The sequence below is a fragment of the Rhincodon typus genome, chromosome 13 (assembly GCF_021869965.1).
Source record: "Rhincodon typus isolate 14 chromosome 13, sRhiTyp1.1, whole genome shotgun sequence".
NCBI lineage: Eukaryota > Metazoa > Chordata > Chondrichthyes > Orectolobiformes > Rhincodontidae > Rhincodon > Rhincodon typus.
The window spans coordinates 69,082,644-69,100,425 of record NC_063344.1 but is presented as its reverse complement, the minus strand read 5'-3'; the positions used below and the strand labels follow the sequence as shown (position 1 = coordinate 69,100,425).

Here is a 17,782-nt window from a genome sequence, read left to right as displayed (position 1 = left end):
GGCAGGAAAGGTTGTTGGATGTTCCGGGGTATAGATGTTTCAAAAGAAATAGGGAGGGAGGTAAAAGAGGTGGGGGTTGGCATTGCTAATCAGGGGCAGTATCACAGCTGCAGAAAGGGAGGTCGTGGAGGAGGGTTTGTCCACTGAGTCAGTATGGGTGGAAGTCAGAAACAGGAAAGGAGCAATCACTTTGTTGGGAGTTTTCAATAGACCCCCCCAATAGCAACAGAGACACTGAGGAACAAATTGGGAGGCAGATTTTGGAAAGGCACAGAAGTATTAGGGTTGTTGTCATGGACGACTTCAACTTCCCTAATATAGACTAGAACCTCCTAAGTGCAAATAGTTTGGATGGAGCAGATTTTGTCAGGTGTGTCCAGGAAGGATCTCTGACTCAATATGTAGATAGGCCAACTGGAGGGGAGGCCATATTGGATTTGGTGCTTGGCAACGAACCAGGTCAGGTGTCAGATCTCTTGGTGATAGATCCAATTAGGGACGGTGGAGGGAACTTGTGTGCAGAGTCCAAGGAGGTAGGGAAGGTCCTTAATGAATACTTTGCTTCAGTATTCACCAGTGAGAGGGACCTTGACGTTTGTGAGGACAGCATGAAACAGGCTGATATGCTCAAACAGGTTGTTGTTAGGAAGGAGGATGTGCTAGAAATTTTGAAAAACATGAGGATAGATAAGTCCCCTGGGCTAGACGGGATGTACCCAAGGTTACTACGGAAAGCGAGGGAAGAGATTGCTGCCCCTTTGGCAATGATCTTTGCGTCCTCACTATCCACTGGCGTAGTGCCAGAAGATTGGAAGGTGGCAAATGCCATTCCCTTGTTCAAGAAAGGGAATAGGGATAATCCTGGAAATTACAGACCGGTCAGTCTTACTACTGTGGTGGGCAAATTATTGAAGAGGATTCTGAGAAATAGTATTTATGATTATTTGGAAAATCACAGTTTGATTAGAAATAGTCAGCATGGCTTTGTGAGGGGCAGGTCATGTCTCACAAGCCTTATTGAATTCTTTGAGGATGTGACAAAACACATTGATGAAGGTAGAGCAGTGGATGTGGTGTATATGGATTTTAGCAAGGCATTTGATAAGGTTCCCCATGGTAGGCTCATTCAGAAAGTAAGGAGGCATGGGATTCAGGGAAATTTGGCAATCTGGATACAAAACTGGCTGTCCAATAGAAGGCAGAGTGTGGTAGTAGATGGAAAGTATTCAGCCTGGAGCTCGGTGACCAGTGGTGTTCCACAGGGATCTGTTCTGGGACCTCTGCTCTTTGTGATCTTTATAAATGACTTGGATGAGGAAGTGGAAGGGTGGGTTAGTAAGTTTGCTGATGACACGAAGGTTGGTTGAGTTGTGGACAGTGTGGAGGGCTGTTGTAGGTTGCAACAGGACATTGACAGGATGCAGAGCTGGGCAAAGAAGTGGCAGGTGGAATTCAACCCAGAAAAGTGTGAAGTGATTCATTTTGGAAGGTCGAATTTGAATGCAGAATACAGGGTTAATGCAGGATTCTCGGCAGTGTGGAGGAACAGAGGTATCTTGGGGTCCACGTCCATAAATCCCTCAAATTTGCAACTCAAGTTGATAGGGTTATAAAGAAGGCGTACGGTGTGTTGGCTTTCATTGGCAGGGGAATTGAGTTTAGAAGCCATGAGGTTATGCTGCAGCTCTATAAAACTCTGGTTAGACCACACTTGGAATTTGTGTTCGGTTCTGGTCACCTCATTGTAGGAAGGAGGTGGAAGCTTTAGAGAGGGTGCAGAGGAGATTTACCAGGATGCTGCCTGGACAGGAGGACAGGTCTTATGAGTAAAAGATGAGGGAGCTAAGGCTTTTTTCATTGGAGCGAAGAAGGATGACAGGTGACTTTATACAGGTTTACAAGATGATGAGAGGCATAAACGAGTGGATAGTCTGAGACATTTTCCGGGGGCGTAAGTGACTATTACGAGGGGGCATAATTTTAAGGTGTTTGGAGGACGGTAGAGGGGAGATGTCATAGGTAGGTTCTTGACACAGAGAGTGGTGGGCATGTGGAATACGCTGCCGGCAGTGGTAGTGGAATCAGATACTTTAGGGACTTTTAAGCAACTCTTGGATTGGCACATGGATGATAGTAAAATGTAGGGTATACAGGGTAGATTGACCTTAGTAGGATAATAGGTCGGCACAACATCGTGGGCCGAAGGGCCTGTACTGTGCTGTACTGTTCTATGTTCTATGTTCTATGATTTGTTGCATGGTCATAATTGCCCTTACATTTTTAAGCTGTTTTCTCTATCGTTAATGATCTAAACTAACAATCTCACAGAATTTCTTTTTTCCTTGCAAATTCCATAAAGCTCTGATTAAGTTTCTTGCTTGGTAAGCTTCAAGCACAAACTCATATGCATTAGGTACTACCTCTTTGACCCCTTTCTACACAGCACATTGTTCTTCTGAAACACTAGCACAACACAGACATAGTTGTACTCACCATAACTTTCTGTAACACTAATGTCCAAACACCTTTTCACCACTTCATCTGCTCAGGTACCTTATCAAATGAGGTGAAATGTCTTTTGACTTAATTCTTGGTAAATTTCAGCACGCAGCATGGATTCCTGATTAAATCAACTCCTCATTGGGATCAGAATCATCCTGTAAGGTATTATCTCTTTAATCTAAACTTATCTATGAACAATCCATGTTGTTTCATTTCCATCTGTCGTTGGAGTTCAAGTTTGAATTCTATGTCTTTTTCCATCAACCACTATTTTTTTCTCTCCTTACTGTTGATTTTCTCTGTTTTCCTTTATCTCTCTTTCTCGCTCTTTTCCTACTGGCATAAGCCTTCTCAATTCTAACTGTATCTTCATTAATTCTACTGTGCAACCTGAATCTTGGATTTCCCCTTTTCTAATTCTAAATGTCGGATAATCATGCGAAGCATGTGCTAGTCACCTTCAATTAGTTTGCTGACTCTCTCAGCTTAGCCTTTTCAAAAATTGTGAAAAATTCACTGTCATAAGTTCTAGTTTAAGTAAAACCGTGTCAACATTCAAAGCGATTTGCAAAATCACAACGCAGCCATTTTACACCCAGAACCACCACATACCCATTTCTTTAACAGAAACACAGATCTCTAATAATTCATTGAATTCCAATCCTGGCAAGAACCACCACTTAGTATGATCACAGCCAAGTCAGATCCCAGCTTTAAATCTGTCCAAATAGATCATAGTTTCTTCTTTTTCTTAATTTAATGCAGTGGTCTTTCACTGGAATCAAAGCACGACAAGCTTCAGATTTTGTTTAACAATAAAACTGAAGTTTATTTCACAGAAGAAAGAAAACCAAAATAAAACAAGGCATTCTCTCTACATATAACAGAATTTGAAAGATTTTGCAATTCATGGCAAAACCAAAATCCCACCCACTGCCCAACACCATTATAGGGAAATAGGAACAAGAATAGGCCTTTCAGTCCATTGAGCTTGTTTCACACTTTAATATGATCATGGCTGAATGAAAACTTTCAATGGCTTCTAACCCCCACACTGTGAACATAATCCTTTACACCATTTTGGAAATTTATGGCCATTACATGAAAAATTGCTCATCGTGTTGATGTTGGTAGTTGAACAGTGGCTGGCCAGCAGCAGTCAAGTGACAAATATTTATTTTTCAGTAGCACACATATATTTAAAGGTCGTTCTTGAGCTCTGATGTTTTGTAATAACTCAGGAAGCCAAATAGGAAATGAACATTGTTTATTGTCAAACACCATAAAAGAGCCGCTGCTTGTGGATCTGCTTTATAAAGGGCTCACGTGCTGCGTTCAAGCTGGGCAGGCCATTCCCTGCTAACAAAGGAACCAATGTTACCATGGGAAAATTGCCCAGGTGTGTCCTGTACACAAAAGCAGGAGAAATCCGACCCAGCCAATTACTGTAATATCAGTTCTCCCCCCGATCATCTGTAACATGATGGATGATGTCAGTAACAGTGCTATCAAACAGTACCTGCTCAGCAATAACCTGCTCAGTGATGCCCAGTTTGGGTTCCGCCAGGGCCACTCAGCTCCTGACCTCATTACAGCCTTGGTTTAAACATGGATAAAAGAGCTGAATTCCAGAGGTGAGGTGAGAGTGATAGCCCTTGATATCAAGGCTGCATTCGACCGAGTGCGGCATCAAGGAGCCCTAGCAAAACTGGAACCAATGGGTATCAGCGGGAAACTCTCTGGTGGTAAGAATCATACCTGACACATAGGAAGATGGTCATGGTTGTGGAAGGTCAGTCATCACAGCTCCAGGACATCTCTGCAGGAGTTCCTCAGGGTAGTGTCCTACACCCAACCATCTTCAACTGCTTCATCAATGACCTTCGTTCCATCAGAAAGTCAGAAGTGGGGATATTCACCAATGATGGCACAATGTTTAGCACCATTTGCAACTCCTCAGATACTGAAGCAGCCCACATTCAAATACAACAAGATCTGAACAATATCCAGGCTTAGGCTGACAAGGGACAAGTGATATTCACGCCACACAAATGCCTGGCAATGACTATGTCCAGTAAGAGACAACCTAACCACCACCCCTTGATACTTAATGTTACCATAACTGAATGCCCCACTATCAGCATCCTGGGGGTCACCTTTGACCAAAAACACAACTCGAATTGCCACATAAACTCAATGGATACAAAAACAGGTCAGAGGCTGGGAATACTGCAGCAATTACTCATCTCCTGACTCCTCAAAGCCTGTCCACCATCTACAAGGGACAAGTCAGGAGCGTGTTGGAATACTCCCCACTTGCCTGAATGAGTTCAGCTCCAAAAACACACAAGAAGCTTGACACCACCCAGGAAAAAGCAGCGTGCTTGGTTGGCACCATATCTATCGGCATCCATTCGCTTCAACACCAACGCTCAGTAGCTGCAATGCATACTACCTGCAAGATGCACTGCAGAAGCTCACCAAAGATCCTTTGACAGCACATTCCAAAGTCACGAACACCTCCATCTAGAAGCACAATGGCAGCCAATACATTGGAACAGCATCACCTGTATGCTTTCCTCCAAGCCAATCACCATCTTGACTTGGAAATGTATCGCCAGTGTCGCTGGGTCAAATCCTGTAATTCCCTCCCTGAGGACATTGTGCGTCTGCCTATAGCACATGGATTGCAGTGGTTCAAGAAGGCAGCTCACCCCCACCTTCTCAACAGCAATAAATCCTGGCCCAGTCAGAAACACCCATGTCCAACTAACTCCGCAGGAAGATTAATTTGTGATTCCCCATGGGCCTTTTAAAGGTTATCATACTCTCACAGTACGATAATCCACACAATAAAATGTCAGGCCGTGACCACGTGCAAACCAATGTTGAAGTTTGCTTTTAACAATTTTTAAAAATATATTCCTGGAAGGGTAAAGTATAAACATGCCTGCAGGAGATGGTTCCCTCCATGACAGGGAGTTAGATAGTCAGCTTCTCATTATCTCTTCCTGATTTGCCTCGCTTTTGGAAATTTCCATGATTCTGTCCAAGTGTGAATTTCCAGGCATTGTGTCCATACAGACACTAAATGTACATCCACAGTCATCTATTGGATCCATTTCCAATTTTTAAAAAAACACATTATAATTAAAAGTTCAGCTCATCTATATGTGATGTGTTGTTATATTCTGTGATCATGGCACATTCATTATCTACAGCTCTAGGAAAGGCAGAGACAAAGGCTTTCCCAGGTTATCATCACTGAATGGTGTCATTGGCTGGAGCAGAAATGCTTGGCCATCCGTCCCAGTGCCCATCAAGGTTACATTTGCCCTGAATTTGTATGCGAGCGGATCATTTCAAGGAGCAGCTGGGAATTGTGTGGTATCTCAACATGCAATGCATCCAGGATATCACTGATACTATTTCTTCCAGATTACACTAGTTTAGAGTCTTCCCCCATGACTAACAGAGTCAGGCAGTTGGGACAGTGAGATTCTCCACCATTGCTGATTTCCCCCAGGTGCAGTGCTGTATAGACATATTGCTTTGAGAGTGCCCCATCTCTAACTTTCAGAATTTGTCTGAAAGAAAGGCTTTGTTGCCAGACTTCTTTGTACCCATTGATGTCAGAATTTGGAGGTGTGCACATACTAGAAAAATCATGGGTCCCTGCCTCTTTCCAAGATCCTACTGGGATGACTACTGGGAGAAAAGGGCTACCTACTACAAACATTGCTAACGACATCTTTACAAAACCTTCAGATGCTACACTGACCACATTTCCGTGAAGGCCAGAGTGGGAACAGCTAAAGTTTTTGATGATTTGTCGCAGGTCCTTGTAGTACAGCTCAGAAAGGACGTTCCACATCACTGTGGTACACTGTACGCTTCACAACTACAGCTACTAATGGAGGATGACCTGGATACAGGGGCCAACAGAGATCGACAGCAATCTCCTGATGATGAATGTGAGAGCGGGGTGTTAATTGGGTGGGACATTGAAGCGACCATGAACAAGCTTTGCATCATCGAGCATGAAAAGCCACACAGAACCTCATTGAGCCTCACCTCCAGGTGGAATGAGCTGGGTCTGTACTTCCTTTCATTGTGTTACTTCCTGTTGGTTATCAAGCAGCCCCTGCTTAGCCCACAGACCACATGCACCTGGTTATTTCTGTATTTCTTGAACTATTTTGTAGCTGAATAAATGTTTTACTACTCATATTGTAAAGTTTTACTGCTCAAAGATGCATACATCTTCGGTGAATCCTGAAGTATCTAAACTTTACAGATCCACCCCCTCACAATTTAAGAGATAGCAGCAGTCAGTGAGATAAGGTCCCAAAGTTGTATGGCTTTGAGTTTTGGTAGTTTTTAAGGCTTCAGGCAGCACATGATCTCCAAGTTTTGTGCAGTTTCTCAAGATAAGCTGCAGGTTTGAATCAATCCTGATGCAGTTCCTTTTCCATCATCAGTTGCCTGTATTGATGCCACTGGTTTATTTTCTGAGCCAGTAATGCTGATGTACTCCAACTCTCACTTTATCATGGTTGTTTTGTATGAAGTTGTAATTTTCAGGAATGCAATTTGTTTTTATCAAATTCATTCGTGGGATATGGGTATCACAATCTGGCCAGCATTTCTTGCCTGTTCCTGGTTGCTCTTGAGAAGGTGATGGTGAGCTGCCTTCGTGAACAATTTCAGTTCACCTGCTGCAGATTGACCCACAATCTCCTTAGGGAAGGAATTCTGGGATTTTCACACAGCAGCAGTGAAGGAACAGCGATATATTTCCAAGTCACTTACTTTAGATGCAATAACTCTAGAGTTCTATAAAACTATTAAACATTCAAAATTCATTGTAAATTATTTACAACTGTGAGAATACTTCCTGTTCTAGTTCATATCTATGCTACTTCTCCTAGATTCTCAAATTACTTGAGTCAAGGTCACTTATATAACATCACAGATTATTACAGTTAGGCATCAATGAGATTTAGTCTAACATGCCTCATTATAATTGCTTGGCAGTATACAATGTAAACTTTGCTAAAAACGGTCAAAATATCTAATCTTTTTTTGTTCTGTCCTGCAGTCATTAGGACTGACATTCAAGAAACCAGACTTAGAAATAACCCTCAATTTGTAAAGCATGAGAAGAGGATGCTGATAGTCTGAGCAATCATGGCATGGATATGAATCCCACTGTGACAGATGGTAAAATCTGAATTCAATAACAATCTGGAAGTAAGAGTCTAATGAGAAGCACAAAACCATGGGAGCAGCATGGTGGCTCAGCGGTTAGCACTGCTGCCTCACAGTGCTGGGGACCCAGGTTCAATCCCACCCTCAGGCAATTAGTCTGTGTGGAGTTTGCACATTCTCCCTGTGTCTGCATGGGTTTCCTCTGGGTGCTTTGGTTTCCTCCCACAGTCCAAAGATGTATAGGTTAGATGGATTGGCCGCACTAAATTGCCTATAATGTTCAGGGATGTGTAGATTAGGTGGGTTGCAGGGGGATGGGTCTGGGTAGGATACTCTGAGGTTCGGTGTTGGGCTGAAGGGCCTGTTTCCACACTGTAGGGATTCTATGATCCATGAAATGTCAGAAGAATCCCACTTAGTTCACTCATATCCTTCAGGGAAGAAAACTGCCGTCCTTACCTGATCTGGCCTCCATGTGACTCCAGACCCACAGTTAGGGAAGGCAGTAAATGCTGGCCTGGTCAACAAGGCCCTCTCCCAATGAATGAATAAACCCTCATGGCATGTAGGAATGGGCAATAAATTTTGGAGTAGCAAGTGAAGCCCTCATCCCATGAATGTATAAAAAAAGGTACTGACCTTGTCATGCAAAACACTGGCTGTTAGTTGTCCCTTGACATTCTATGAGCAATGAAATGGAAATATAAGTTATGGTCTTTTTTTACAACCATGCTCTTGTGTTAGAAATTGCCTGAAGGTGTTGCACGTCCAGGCAATGTTATAATTTCAACTACCTGATTGAGACATGAGGAGCCTTGGGGACTGGGCATAGAAACATAGAAATTAGGAGCAGGAGTGGGCCAATCAGCCCTTTCAGCCTGCTACATCATTTACTGTTATCACCAATCATTCAACTCATTACCCTTTTCCTGCTTTCTCTCCATACCCTTTTCTCCCTCTAGCCCCAAGAACTACATCTAACTCAATATGTGAACTATTAGTAACCAACATCTGAGTCCCTGCAAGTGTGTGTTCCTTGCCCACCTGCCCCAGGTTGTCAGACATCCAGGTGGGTTTAGTCGTCAGATGTGTCAAAGACCCAAGAGGCCACTAACGTGTTTGGAGGTAACAGGAGAATCTGAAACACGATGGATTCTTGAAGAATCTATAGAAAAAAAGCATTTATGATCTCAAAACATCCCAAGGTATGTACATTGGAACTGCAATTCCTGTTGTAATGTAGAAAATGCAAGTCATTTTGTACACATCAAGATCCCACAAATGATCAGTTTGATGAATTATCAGACCATTTGTTTGTTTTAATGTTGCTTGAGAGATAAACATTGGTCAAGGTAACATGGAGAACTTTCCTGTCATTCACCTCCCTTGGCAACTTTCATTTTAACTTGAGGGGCAGACGACACCTTGGGTAAACATCTCTTCCAAAAGAAGGCATTCCCTCAGTGCCACACTGGAGAGTAAGCCTGCACTATTTACACAAACCCAAGGGGTAGACATTTGAACCCGCAACTGACAAACCCAGAGGTATACAGCACTACCTACTGAGCCACTGTTGACGCCAAGTTTCTTCCTTAGTCTGACAGTGCACTACACTCACTCATGGTCACACTTCTGCCCTTAGAATGGCTCTACAAATTAATTTGTCCTTCGAAGCTGACGATGTCAACACCACCATGATCCCCCATCCCAATGCCTTTCTGGGTAGTGAAATAATAATGTATACACATATCCACTGTTCCCAGGCCATCAGAGGAAGAACACTGACAGAGTGGAATCCACATCAGGTTACAATCATTGATTTTACCAAACATTTCCATGCTCAGGAGAACAACCCTTCAAAAGCAGCGATGGGAATGTGAAGTCCCACCTCTTAACCTGTTGACTCAATCCAACATTCATGTCCCTACACAATTGGACTGCAGGAGTTCAAGAAGACGACAAGGGATGGGCAATAAATACTGACCCAACATGTGACACCTACATCTCGTGAATCAATATAAGAAAAATGGGGACTAATAAATTCAAACCTTTCCAATCCAATTTATTTTGTCAAAATCATCAGCAGAGATTTACATTTATATACATCAACATTGGTGTCACTTAAAAATAAATCATTTTTTCATGTGGTAACAGATTAATCAAAGTATACAAGTTAGGAATCTAAAACTTTTACAACAGTTTAAAAGAAAGTACCTCATTCTCCAAACGGATACATAAATTACCTGAGAATGTTTTAAACTTAAATAAACATATAGAAATATATTTGTCCTTGAAAAAAATTTTCATAAATGCGTCTTACAAAGAATCTGCCAGATCAAAATGACTTTCAGATCCCATTTTCAGTGTCAGGTATACAATTATTTTCCATACAGGCAGCATCACCAGCATTAAACCCCACATTCCATAAATTACTGAAACAGTCACAAACCAGAGATGGAGTGTGGGAACACAATGATTGTGGGATTCCACCAAGAGATAGGATTCCAGGAAAGTCTCTGAGATCCTGAAGCATGATAATGGAGGATCAAAGATTAACTGTCCCCGATCTGATCAAAGTAATCTTAGAGCAGAAAGTAACACCATGTATTATTCAAGAGAATACTAAGCCCTGGATTCAGAGAAACAGAAGATTAGATTCCCATTTCCCATGCCCCATGATACCTGCAGGTTCTGCGACTGAAACTGGAAAGTGATGGGCAGGAATTCTGACAAACAGAGAGACTGAGATAGAGTTTTCTAAAAAATAAGGGCCGGTGGTTCAAACACTTGTTCTATTTCAGTATGGCCAGAGTCTGACAGGTTTCAGATATCTTTATAATTGCGATTTCCCACTGGCTCTGTGTTACGTAATCTCAAAGTGTTACCCTCAGTGACACCTGTAAGATCATCAACTTACTCAAGTGTCCTTGTAAAGTGTGCAAATGCTGCAGAACAGCACTCCTGCAGGAAGGATGGATGACCTCTGGCATGGGTGGCACGGTGGCTCAGTGGTTAGCACTGCTGCCTCACAGCTCTAGGGACCTGGGTTTGATTCCAGCCTTGGGCAACTATCTGTGTGGAGTTTGCACATTGTCTGCATGGGTTTCCTCCTGGTGCTCCGGTTTCCTCCCACAGATGTGCAGGGTAGGTGGATTGGCCATGCTAAATTGCCCATTGGGATGTGTAGATTAGGTTCTAGGGGGATGGGTCTGGGTGGGATGCTCTGAGGTTCGGTGTAGGCTTGTTGGGCCGAAGGGCCTGTTTCCACACTGTAGGGATTCTATGATCTTAACTCAGGCACTCTCAAAGTCAGTCCTTCCCCCATTGGAAACTGTATCGTCATTGTGCCCCATGACCTATCATGCAGAACACTACCTTCTATCCTCCTGCATTATTTAATGAACCAGATTGTATCCTTAGTGCTGATGGTAGAATGGGGGAATATGTCAGGCCATGAGGTTATAGATTGTGGTGAAATATGATTTTCCTGATGCTGATGTCTGACAGTGCTTCATGGTGCCCAGTTTTGAGATGCCAGGTCTATTCAAAATCTGATGTTTTTGCCACTGTGACCATGCCACACAACATGATGGAGGGTATTCTCAAAGTGAAGACAGACTTTGTCTCCAAGGACTGTGCGCTAGTCCCTCCCCAGTGATACTGCCATAGATACATGCATCTGCCACAAGGAGAGTGATGATGATGGGTTCAAGTCGGTTTCTTCCTCTTGTTAGCTCTCTCACTACCTGCTGCTGGCTCAGTCTAGCAGCTATGTCTATAAGGACATAATCAACTCAGTCAGTAGTGGTGCTGCCAAGTCACTGTTGGTGATAAACATTGAAGTCCCCATCCCTCACCATATGCCCTTATCACCCTCAGTGCTCACTCTATGTAGTATTCAACATGGAGGAGCACTGATTCATCAGCCGAGTGAGGGAAGCCAGTACATGGTAATAAGCAGGACATTTCCTTGCTCTTGTTTCACCTGATACCATTCGACTTCATGGAGTCTGGAGTCAATGTTGAGGACCCCCAGGGCAACTCCCTCCCAAATATATACTACCCGTCAGTGGGATAGTACATACCCTGGGATGCTGATCGCGGTGTCAGGGGCATTGTGTGTAAGGTATGATTCCACATGCACAAGCGTGTCAGCCCATTGCTCCATAGGTCTGTGGGACAGCTCTCCCACTTTGCACCAGTCCCCAGACATTAGTAAGAAGGACTTTACAAGTTTGGGACCATGGTCTGGTTGTTAGCAGCGCCTGGGGAAATGTCTGGTGGTCTGTCTGGTTTTGTTCCTTATTCTAGGCTTTGTAGTGGTTTGATACAATGGAGTGAGTGGCTTGCTAGGTCGTGTCAGAGAAATGGGTATGGAGTCACACGTGGGCCAGACCAACTGGGGTTGGTAGATTTCCCTCCTTAAAGACATTCTTATACCAGATGGGTTTTTATAGCAATCAACAAATCCAAGTTTATCAACTGAAATTACGTTCCATGGTAGGAAGTTGAACACACGCCCACACACCATTTGCCTGGACCTCTAAATTACTAGCCCAGTCACATTACCTCTGGCCCATGGTATCTTGGTCATTTTTAGTGCACAATTTCCCAGGATACTGCACTTAGCATTACAAAAATGGAAACAGACAGAGAATGTTGGAGGAAATCAGCAAGTCTCTCAGCATCTGTGGAGAAGAAAGAGAGTCGGGTGCAGAATGATTTTCTTCAGAACTCCTTTGCAAGTTTCTCCAGCATTCTCTGTGTTTGTTTCAGAAGTTCCTGCATCTGCAGTCTTTTGCTTTCTATAAAAATGGGACATGGTTTCCAGGTTTTGTTTCGGATAGGGGGCAGATGGTGGGGTGAGGTGGGAGGAAGATAGGGAGGAAAACTAGAGGCAGGATCCCACTTCTCCCCTTCCTTACTATGATTCACAGACAGTAGGAAGATCCAGATGAAGATGAGGCCAACAGCTACCCACCATGATCACTTTGTTAGGTTATTTAACTACAAACATGTAAAGCAATATGTAAACTAACACTCACATCACACACTATTTTGGGAGAGTTTCATATGTGCTTGGACAGTATGTGCTGAAGAAATATTCTATTAAAGATTGACTTCCTTTGATTTGGATCTTCTCGCGACTAGATGCAAAACTCCAAACATGTACGCCATTCGTCTTTGAGAATTCCTTTTCAATATCATCATTGTTTTTGTTCCATTGATTTTTTTCAAAGTATTTTTTCCAATTACTGAACGGAATTGGGTAAAACCAGGTGTCAGACAAAAACATAATCCCTTTGCAATCTTTGTTGAAGAGGTTTGCGAGATTGTCAGTTTCACACCACGTCTTCACCATCCGGGTCATCAGTCTAGGACCCTGTTGGCCCCAAGCGGCTCCATTGTACTTCTCCACAAAATCCCTTAAGCAACTCTCGACGAAGGAATGCGAGCGGTTAAATCCCAAAGCTGCGTTATTAGCAAAGCGTACTGATTCTGCACCAACAAAGTTTCGGAAGTCCAAGGGTTTGATTGAAATGATATCCGTGTCCAGGTAGATGCCCCCATACTTCCACAGCAAGGCAAGCCGACAGCCATCAGCGAGCACATGGAACCAGTACCTTTCCTTGCTGGGATCTACCTGTAAAATAACAGAATAAAGGCTCATCAATTACAAGTTTCAATATTTTACATTACCCTTCCCTCCAAATGTTGTCCCCTCCCTTCATATGATGCTCACTCATCTGGACCAGAGGGGAAAGAACAGAGTCGAGGCAGGAGGAGATGAGTTCAGTGCGGCAGAAACAGGCAGAGACATTGCTTCCTCCATTCAGGGTAGGAGCTAGCATCTACTCTCCAATACTTCACACTCACCTATCTCTGCCAGTGTAGCCACCTCTGAACAGGGCTTCACCATTCTCACTATTGTCTGCACTCACTCACCCTCACCCACCTGAACCCCCGACACCACTAACCCTGTATACCCTCTGTGCTGCCCACTCACTCACTCAGGACACCTCTCCACTTGTACAAACAGTAATAGCTGTGCCAGCCACTTCCATCTCCCTTAATACCTGCCTCTCTCTCATTCCAGGAGGAAAACAGCCCTCGATAAGGCAGAAAGAATCCAGATGGGTGGTGGGATGTCTAATATTCAGCTCCTCACCCCATTATTCCTGCCTCTGACTACACCGAGTGACTGACTGACTGTGTCAAAGGCCTGGACTGATATCGAACGATGCCCCTGACTTACTGTGCAGGCCTCCCTGAGAGAAGGCTACTCCCCTTCACTGAGAGCCTGCTGACAAGAAGCTTCCTGGTTTTGTGTCTGCACTGAATGGCAAGGCAAGGCAAAAGTAACAGGAACCTGGTATCTCGGGCTGAGGGGGCACAGCACAAAAAGGCAAGGCAGGCTGCTGTGATCATCCAGGTAGGCTCAGAATGACAGAGCTCTATGACAGTAAGGAGCCTGGAGATACAGCCTGGTGCAGTCCATGAGCTGGGTGTGTGTCCCTGAGCACACAGTGTCCTTGCTGCAGCATCACAATGGGAGTTACCAGGACAGCCCAAGGTGCAGTACTGAAGAGCAGAAATGTCATGCAAGTGGATTGGAGATGTACCATGAGGGTTCATAGCAACAAGAAGATGTTGAATGCCAACATCTCTGGACATGGTGCTTGTGTGGTCGGTGCCCATGGATTGTGCCCTGAGATTTTGGAACCTGGTGTTCACCTTGGAGGTGAGAAACTCACCTCATCGCTCAGTAAATGCACAGATCATGGAGCGAGATGCTGCCAACATTGAGTGTCGGCCTCAGCGGACTTCCCACCTCATTCTGCCCGAAATCTTTCCATCACCCACATCGTTCAAATCCCTTTAAGATTCTGCTCTGAACTTAAGAACAGAGAACAGTACAGCACAGTACAAGCCCTTCACCCCATGATTTTTTGCTGACCTGTTATCTTAGAGTAAGGTCAAGCTACCCTGCATACCCTACATTTTACTTGATTGCAAAACACAGCAATAAAGGAAACTAGTGCAGATGTTGAAGATTTGAAATAAAAATAGAAAGTATTGGAGAAATTTTGCAGGTCTGGCAGCAAATGTGGGGAAAGAAACACAGTTAACATTTCCAGTCAGGTATGGCTTTTTTTCCGAAGAAGAGTCATATTGGACTCAAAGCAATAACATTTTACTCTCTGCACAGATGGTACACAGACTTTCTGTTTATATTTTAATTTAAAACCCACAAGGAATTCCAGTTCAGCATTATCCATTATTGTACATATAGAAACTGGGATTTAGCTTGTCAGCGTAAAGTTTCCTACTTTTTTTTTTCAGATTGATGATCAATAACAGCTTTTACCATCCACAAGTCAAGCAGCTAGCTCCGTACAATTCCTTACCTTCTCATACCATCCAGCCAAGGGTGTGTCGCTGAACAATTCTCTAGGTTTCAAGGGCAAGATGACCACATTCTTGAATGAAGAAAGCAGAGGGATGGTTTCGTACTCAGGTTCTCGATATGCAGATACATTCCCATTGAATGCTATCATGAAAAAATAAACTGGTTTGTTTGGGTTTAGTCTTGCTGCTGATTCGATGCCACACATGGCCAATGGTGAAAGGTTTAGTTGACTGGACGTCTGCAGAAACATAATTCCAGGCTGTGTGGATAGGTGTGGGTGTTTCACACTCTCTGTGTGGCTAGCTGTTGGTAGTTTCATTCGGCCAGTGACAACTGATGTGTCCGGGTAATTTGCAAGTACATTTGTCAGCTCACCTAATTTTAATATCATCTTATTCCAAGAGGGGCTTAAAAGCAAGTATACAACAATGGCCGAGACCAGCACGAGGAAGAATAGTGAAAATTTTGGAATACTTTTCATAACTGAAGATGGCTCTGCAAAGAAACTGTGAAAAGAAAGAATTGTCAATTGTAAATAAAACAGCCCAGTTTATACAGTCATACTTGGGACCACCTACAAGCTCAAAAGCAAACCATTTAAGAGCACAGGTAATAGGACCAAAAGGAGACATTCAGCCAATCTAGGCTGCTACACCTTGTAATACAATTATGGCTGATCTTGGGTTTCAATTCCACTTTCCTTCCCACTCCCCATTTCCCTCAATTCCCTGAAAGACGAAAAGCCTGACTATTTCAGCATTAAAAATTTAAACAATGGAACACCCTCTGGAATTAAAAATTGCAAAGGTTCACAAATCCTTCGAGTGAATTTTTTCTCATCTTAGTCCTGGTTGGCACCTTATCCTGAGACTGTTCCCCAATGGCCTCAATTTCCCAAGTAGTGGAAGTGATTTCTCAGAGTCCATCCTATCGTTGCCCTTCAGAATCTTAGATTTCAATCAAATCTCTTCTTGTTCTTCTGAACTCAGAGAGGATGGCACAAACACAGAGAATGCTGGAGAAACTCAGCAGGTCTGGCATCATTAATGGAGAGAAAAATGGAAGTTTGTATTTCAAGTCCGGTATGACATTTCTTCAGAAGAAAACTCTGGAGAAGCGTTACGTTGGACTCAAAATATTAACTTTGTTTCTCTCTCCACAGATGCTGCCAGACCTGCTGAGTTTTTCCAGACTTCCAGCATCTGCAGTATTTTGCCTTTGTTCAAAGAGGATATGGACCCAATTTACTCGTCCACTCATCATGAAACAGCCTAGTAAACTTTTGCTGTACCAATAACAATGCAGGTATGTCCTTTCTTAACTGTGGAGACCAAAGTTGTACAAAGTACCCCTGATATAGTATCATAAATGTCCTATACAATTGTTGTAAAACTTCCCTACTTTTATATTCCATTCTTCTTGATATAAAGGGGCAGCACAGTGGCTCAGTGGTTAGCAGTGCTGCCTTACACACCAGGGACCCAGGTTCGATTCCACCCTTGGGTGACTGTCTGTGTGGAGTTTGCACATTCTCCCCATGTCTGCATGGGTTTCCTCCAGGTGCTCAGGTTTTCTCCCACAGTCCAAAGATGTGCAGGCTAGGTTACCCATAGTGCTCAGGGATGTGTAGATTATTGGTGGATGGGTCTGGGTGGGATGCTCTGAGGGTCAATGTGGACTTGTTGAGCCAAAGGGCCTGTTTTCACATTCTATAAACAACTAAATTCCATTTACCTTCATTTGCTGCATCACTATACCAACTTTTTCTGATTCATATACAAAGACATTCGGATCCTTTTGCAATCTCTCGCTAAAGGGATTACATTCACACTTTCCAACATTATATTTCATTTGCCCACTCACTTAACCTAACTCTACTTCCTTGCAGACTCATATGTCTTTTTGTCAACATGTTCTCCTCCCAATATCTTTCTCATCAGCAAAGTTAGCTACCATATCTTCAACCTTTTCATCCATGTCATTGACATACATTGCAAACAGTTGAGACGACAGCCTGAACCCTGTAGCACTCGTCACATCTTGCCAACCCAAAAACAACCCCTTTATGCCTTCCCTCTCCTTCCTGTTAACTAACCCATCTTCTATCCTTGTCAATGTGATACATCCTGCACTTTGTGCTCTTAATATGTACAGCATTCTGAGAGACAAATGCCTTCCTGGAAATGTAGATACATCATATTCACCACTACCCCTTTATCCATGGTGCTTGTTAATTCCTTTAAGAATACTACAGACATGATTTCCGTTTTCACAAAACCATATTGACTAAGTTCCCTTCTGTAACCTTGCCATTTTCACTATGACATACGTCATGGCAACTGGCCTGTATTTCCTGCTTTTTTTTTGTCTTCGTCCTGCAAACAGAGGAATTGAAGTTGCTATTTTCTAATCTGATGGGACTACTCCAAAATCCTGAAAATATTGGAAAATTAAAACCAATGTGCAACCAACATTTCTTCAGCCATTGTGTTTAACACAGCAGGATGTTCATCTAGAGATAGTAGGAACTGCAGATGCTGGAGAATCTGAGATAACAAGGTGTAGAGCTGGATGAACACAGCAGGCCAAGCAGCATCAGAGGAGCAGGAAGGCTGACATTTCGGGCCTAGACCCTTCTTCAGAAAATGAAGAAGGGTC

At 43.3% G+C, this 17,782-nt stretch overlaps 1 protein-coding gene across 1 annotated transcript in view; it reads right to left on the bottom strand.

The window, feature by feature from the left end:
• Positions 1–10,905: 10,905 nt before the first annotated feature.
• LOC109937112 (lactosylceramide 4-alpha-galactosyltransferase-like) overlaps positions 10,906–17,782 on the bottom strand; it is an 18,195-nt gene continuing 11,318 nt past the window's right edge. Inside the window, exons 2-3 of the mRNA XM_020535725.2 lie at positions 15,123–15,630; positions 10,906–13,357 (exon numbers count right to left, since the gene is read on the bottom strand). Of these exons, the coding sequence (XP_020391314.2) occupies positions 12,767–13,357; positions 15,123–15,605 (1,074 nt within the window). The 5' untranslated portion in view covers positions 15,606–15,630 and the 3' untranslated portion in view covers positions 10,906–12,766. The remainder of the gene's footprint in view (positions 13,358–15,122; positions 15,631–17,782) is intronic.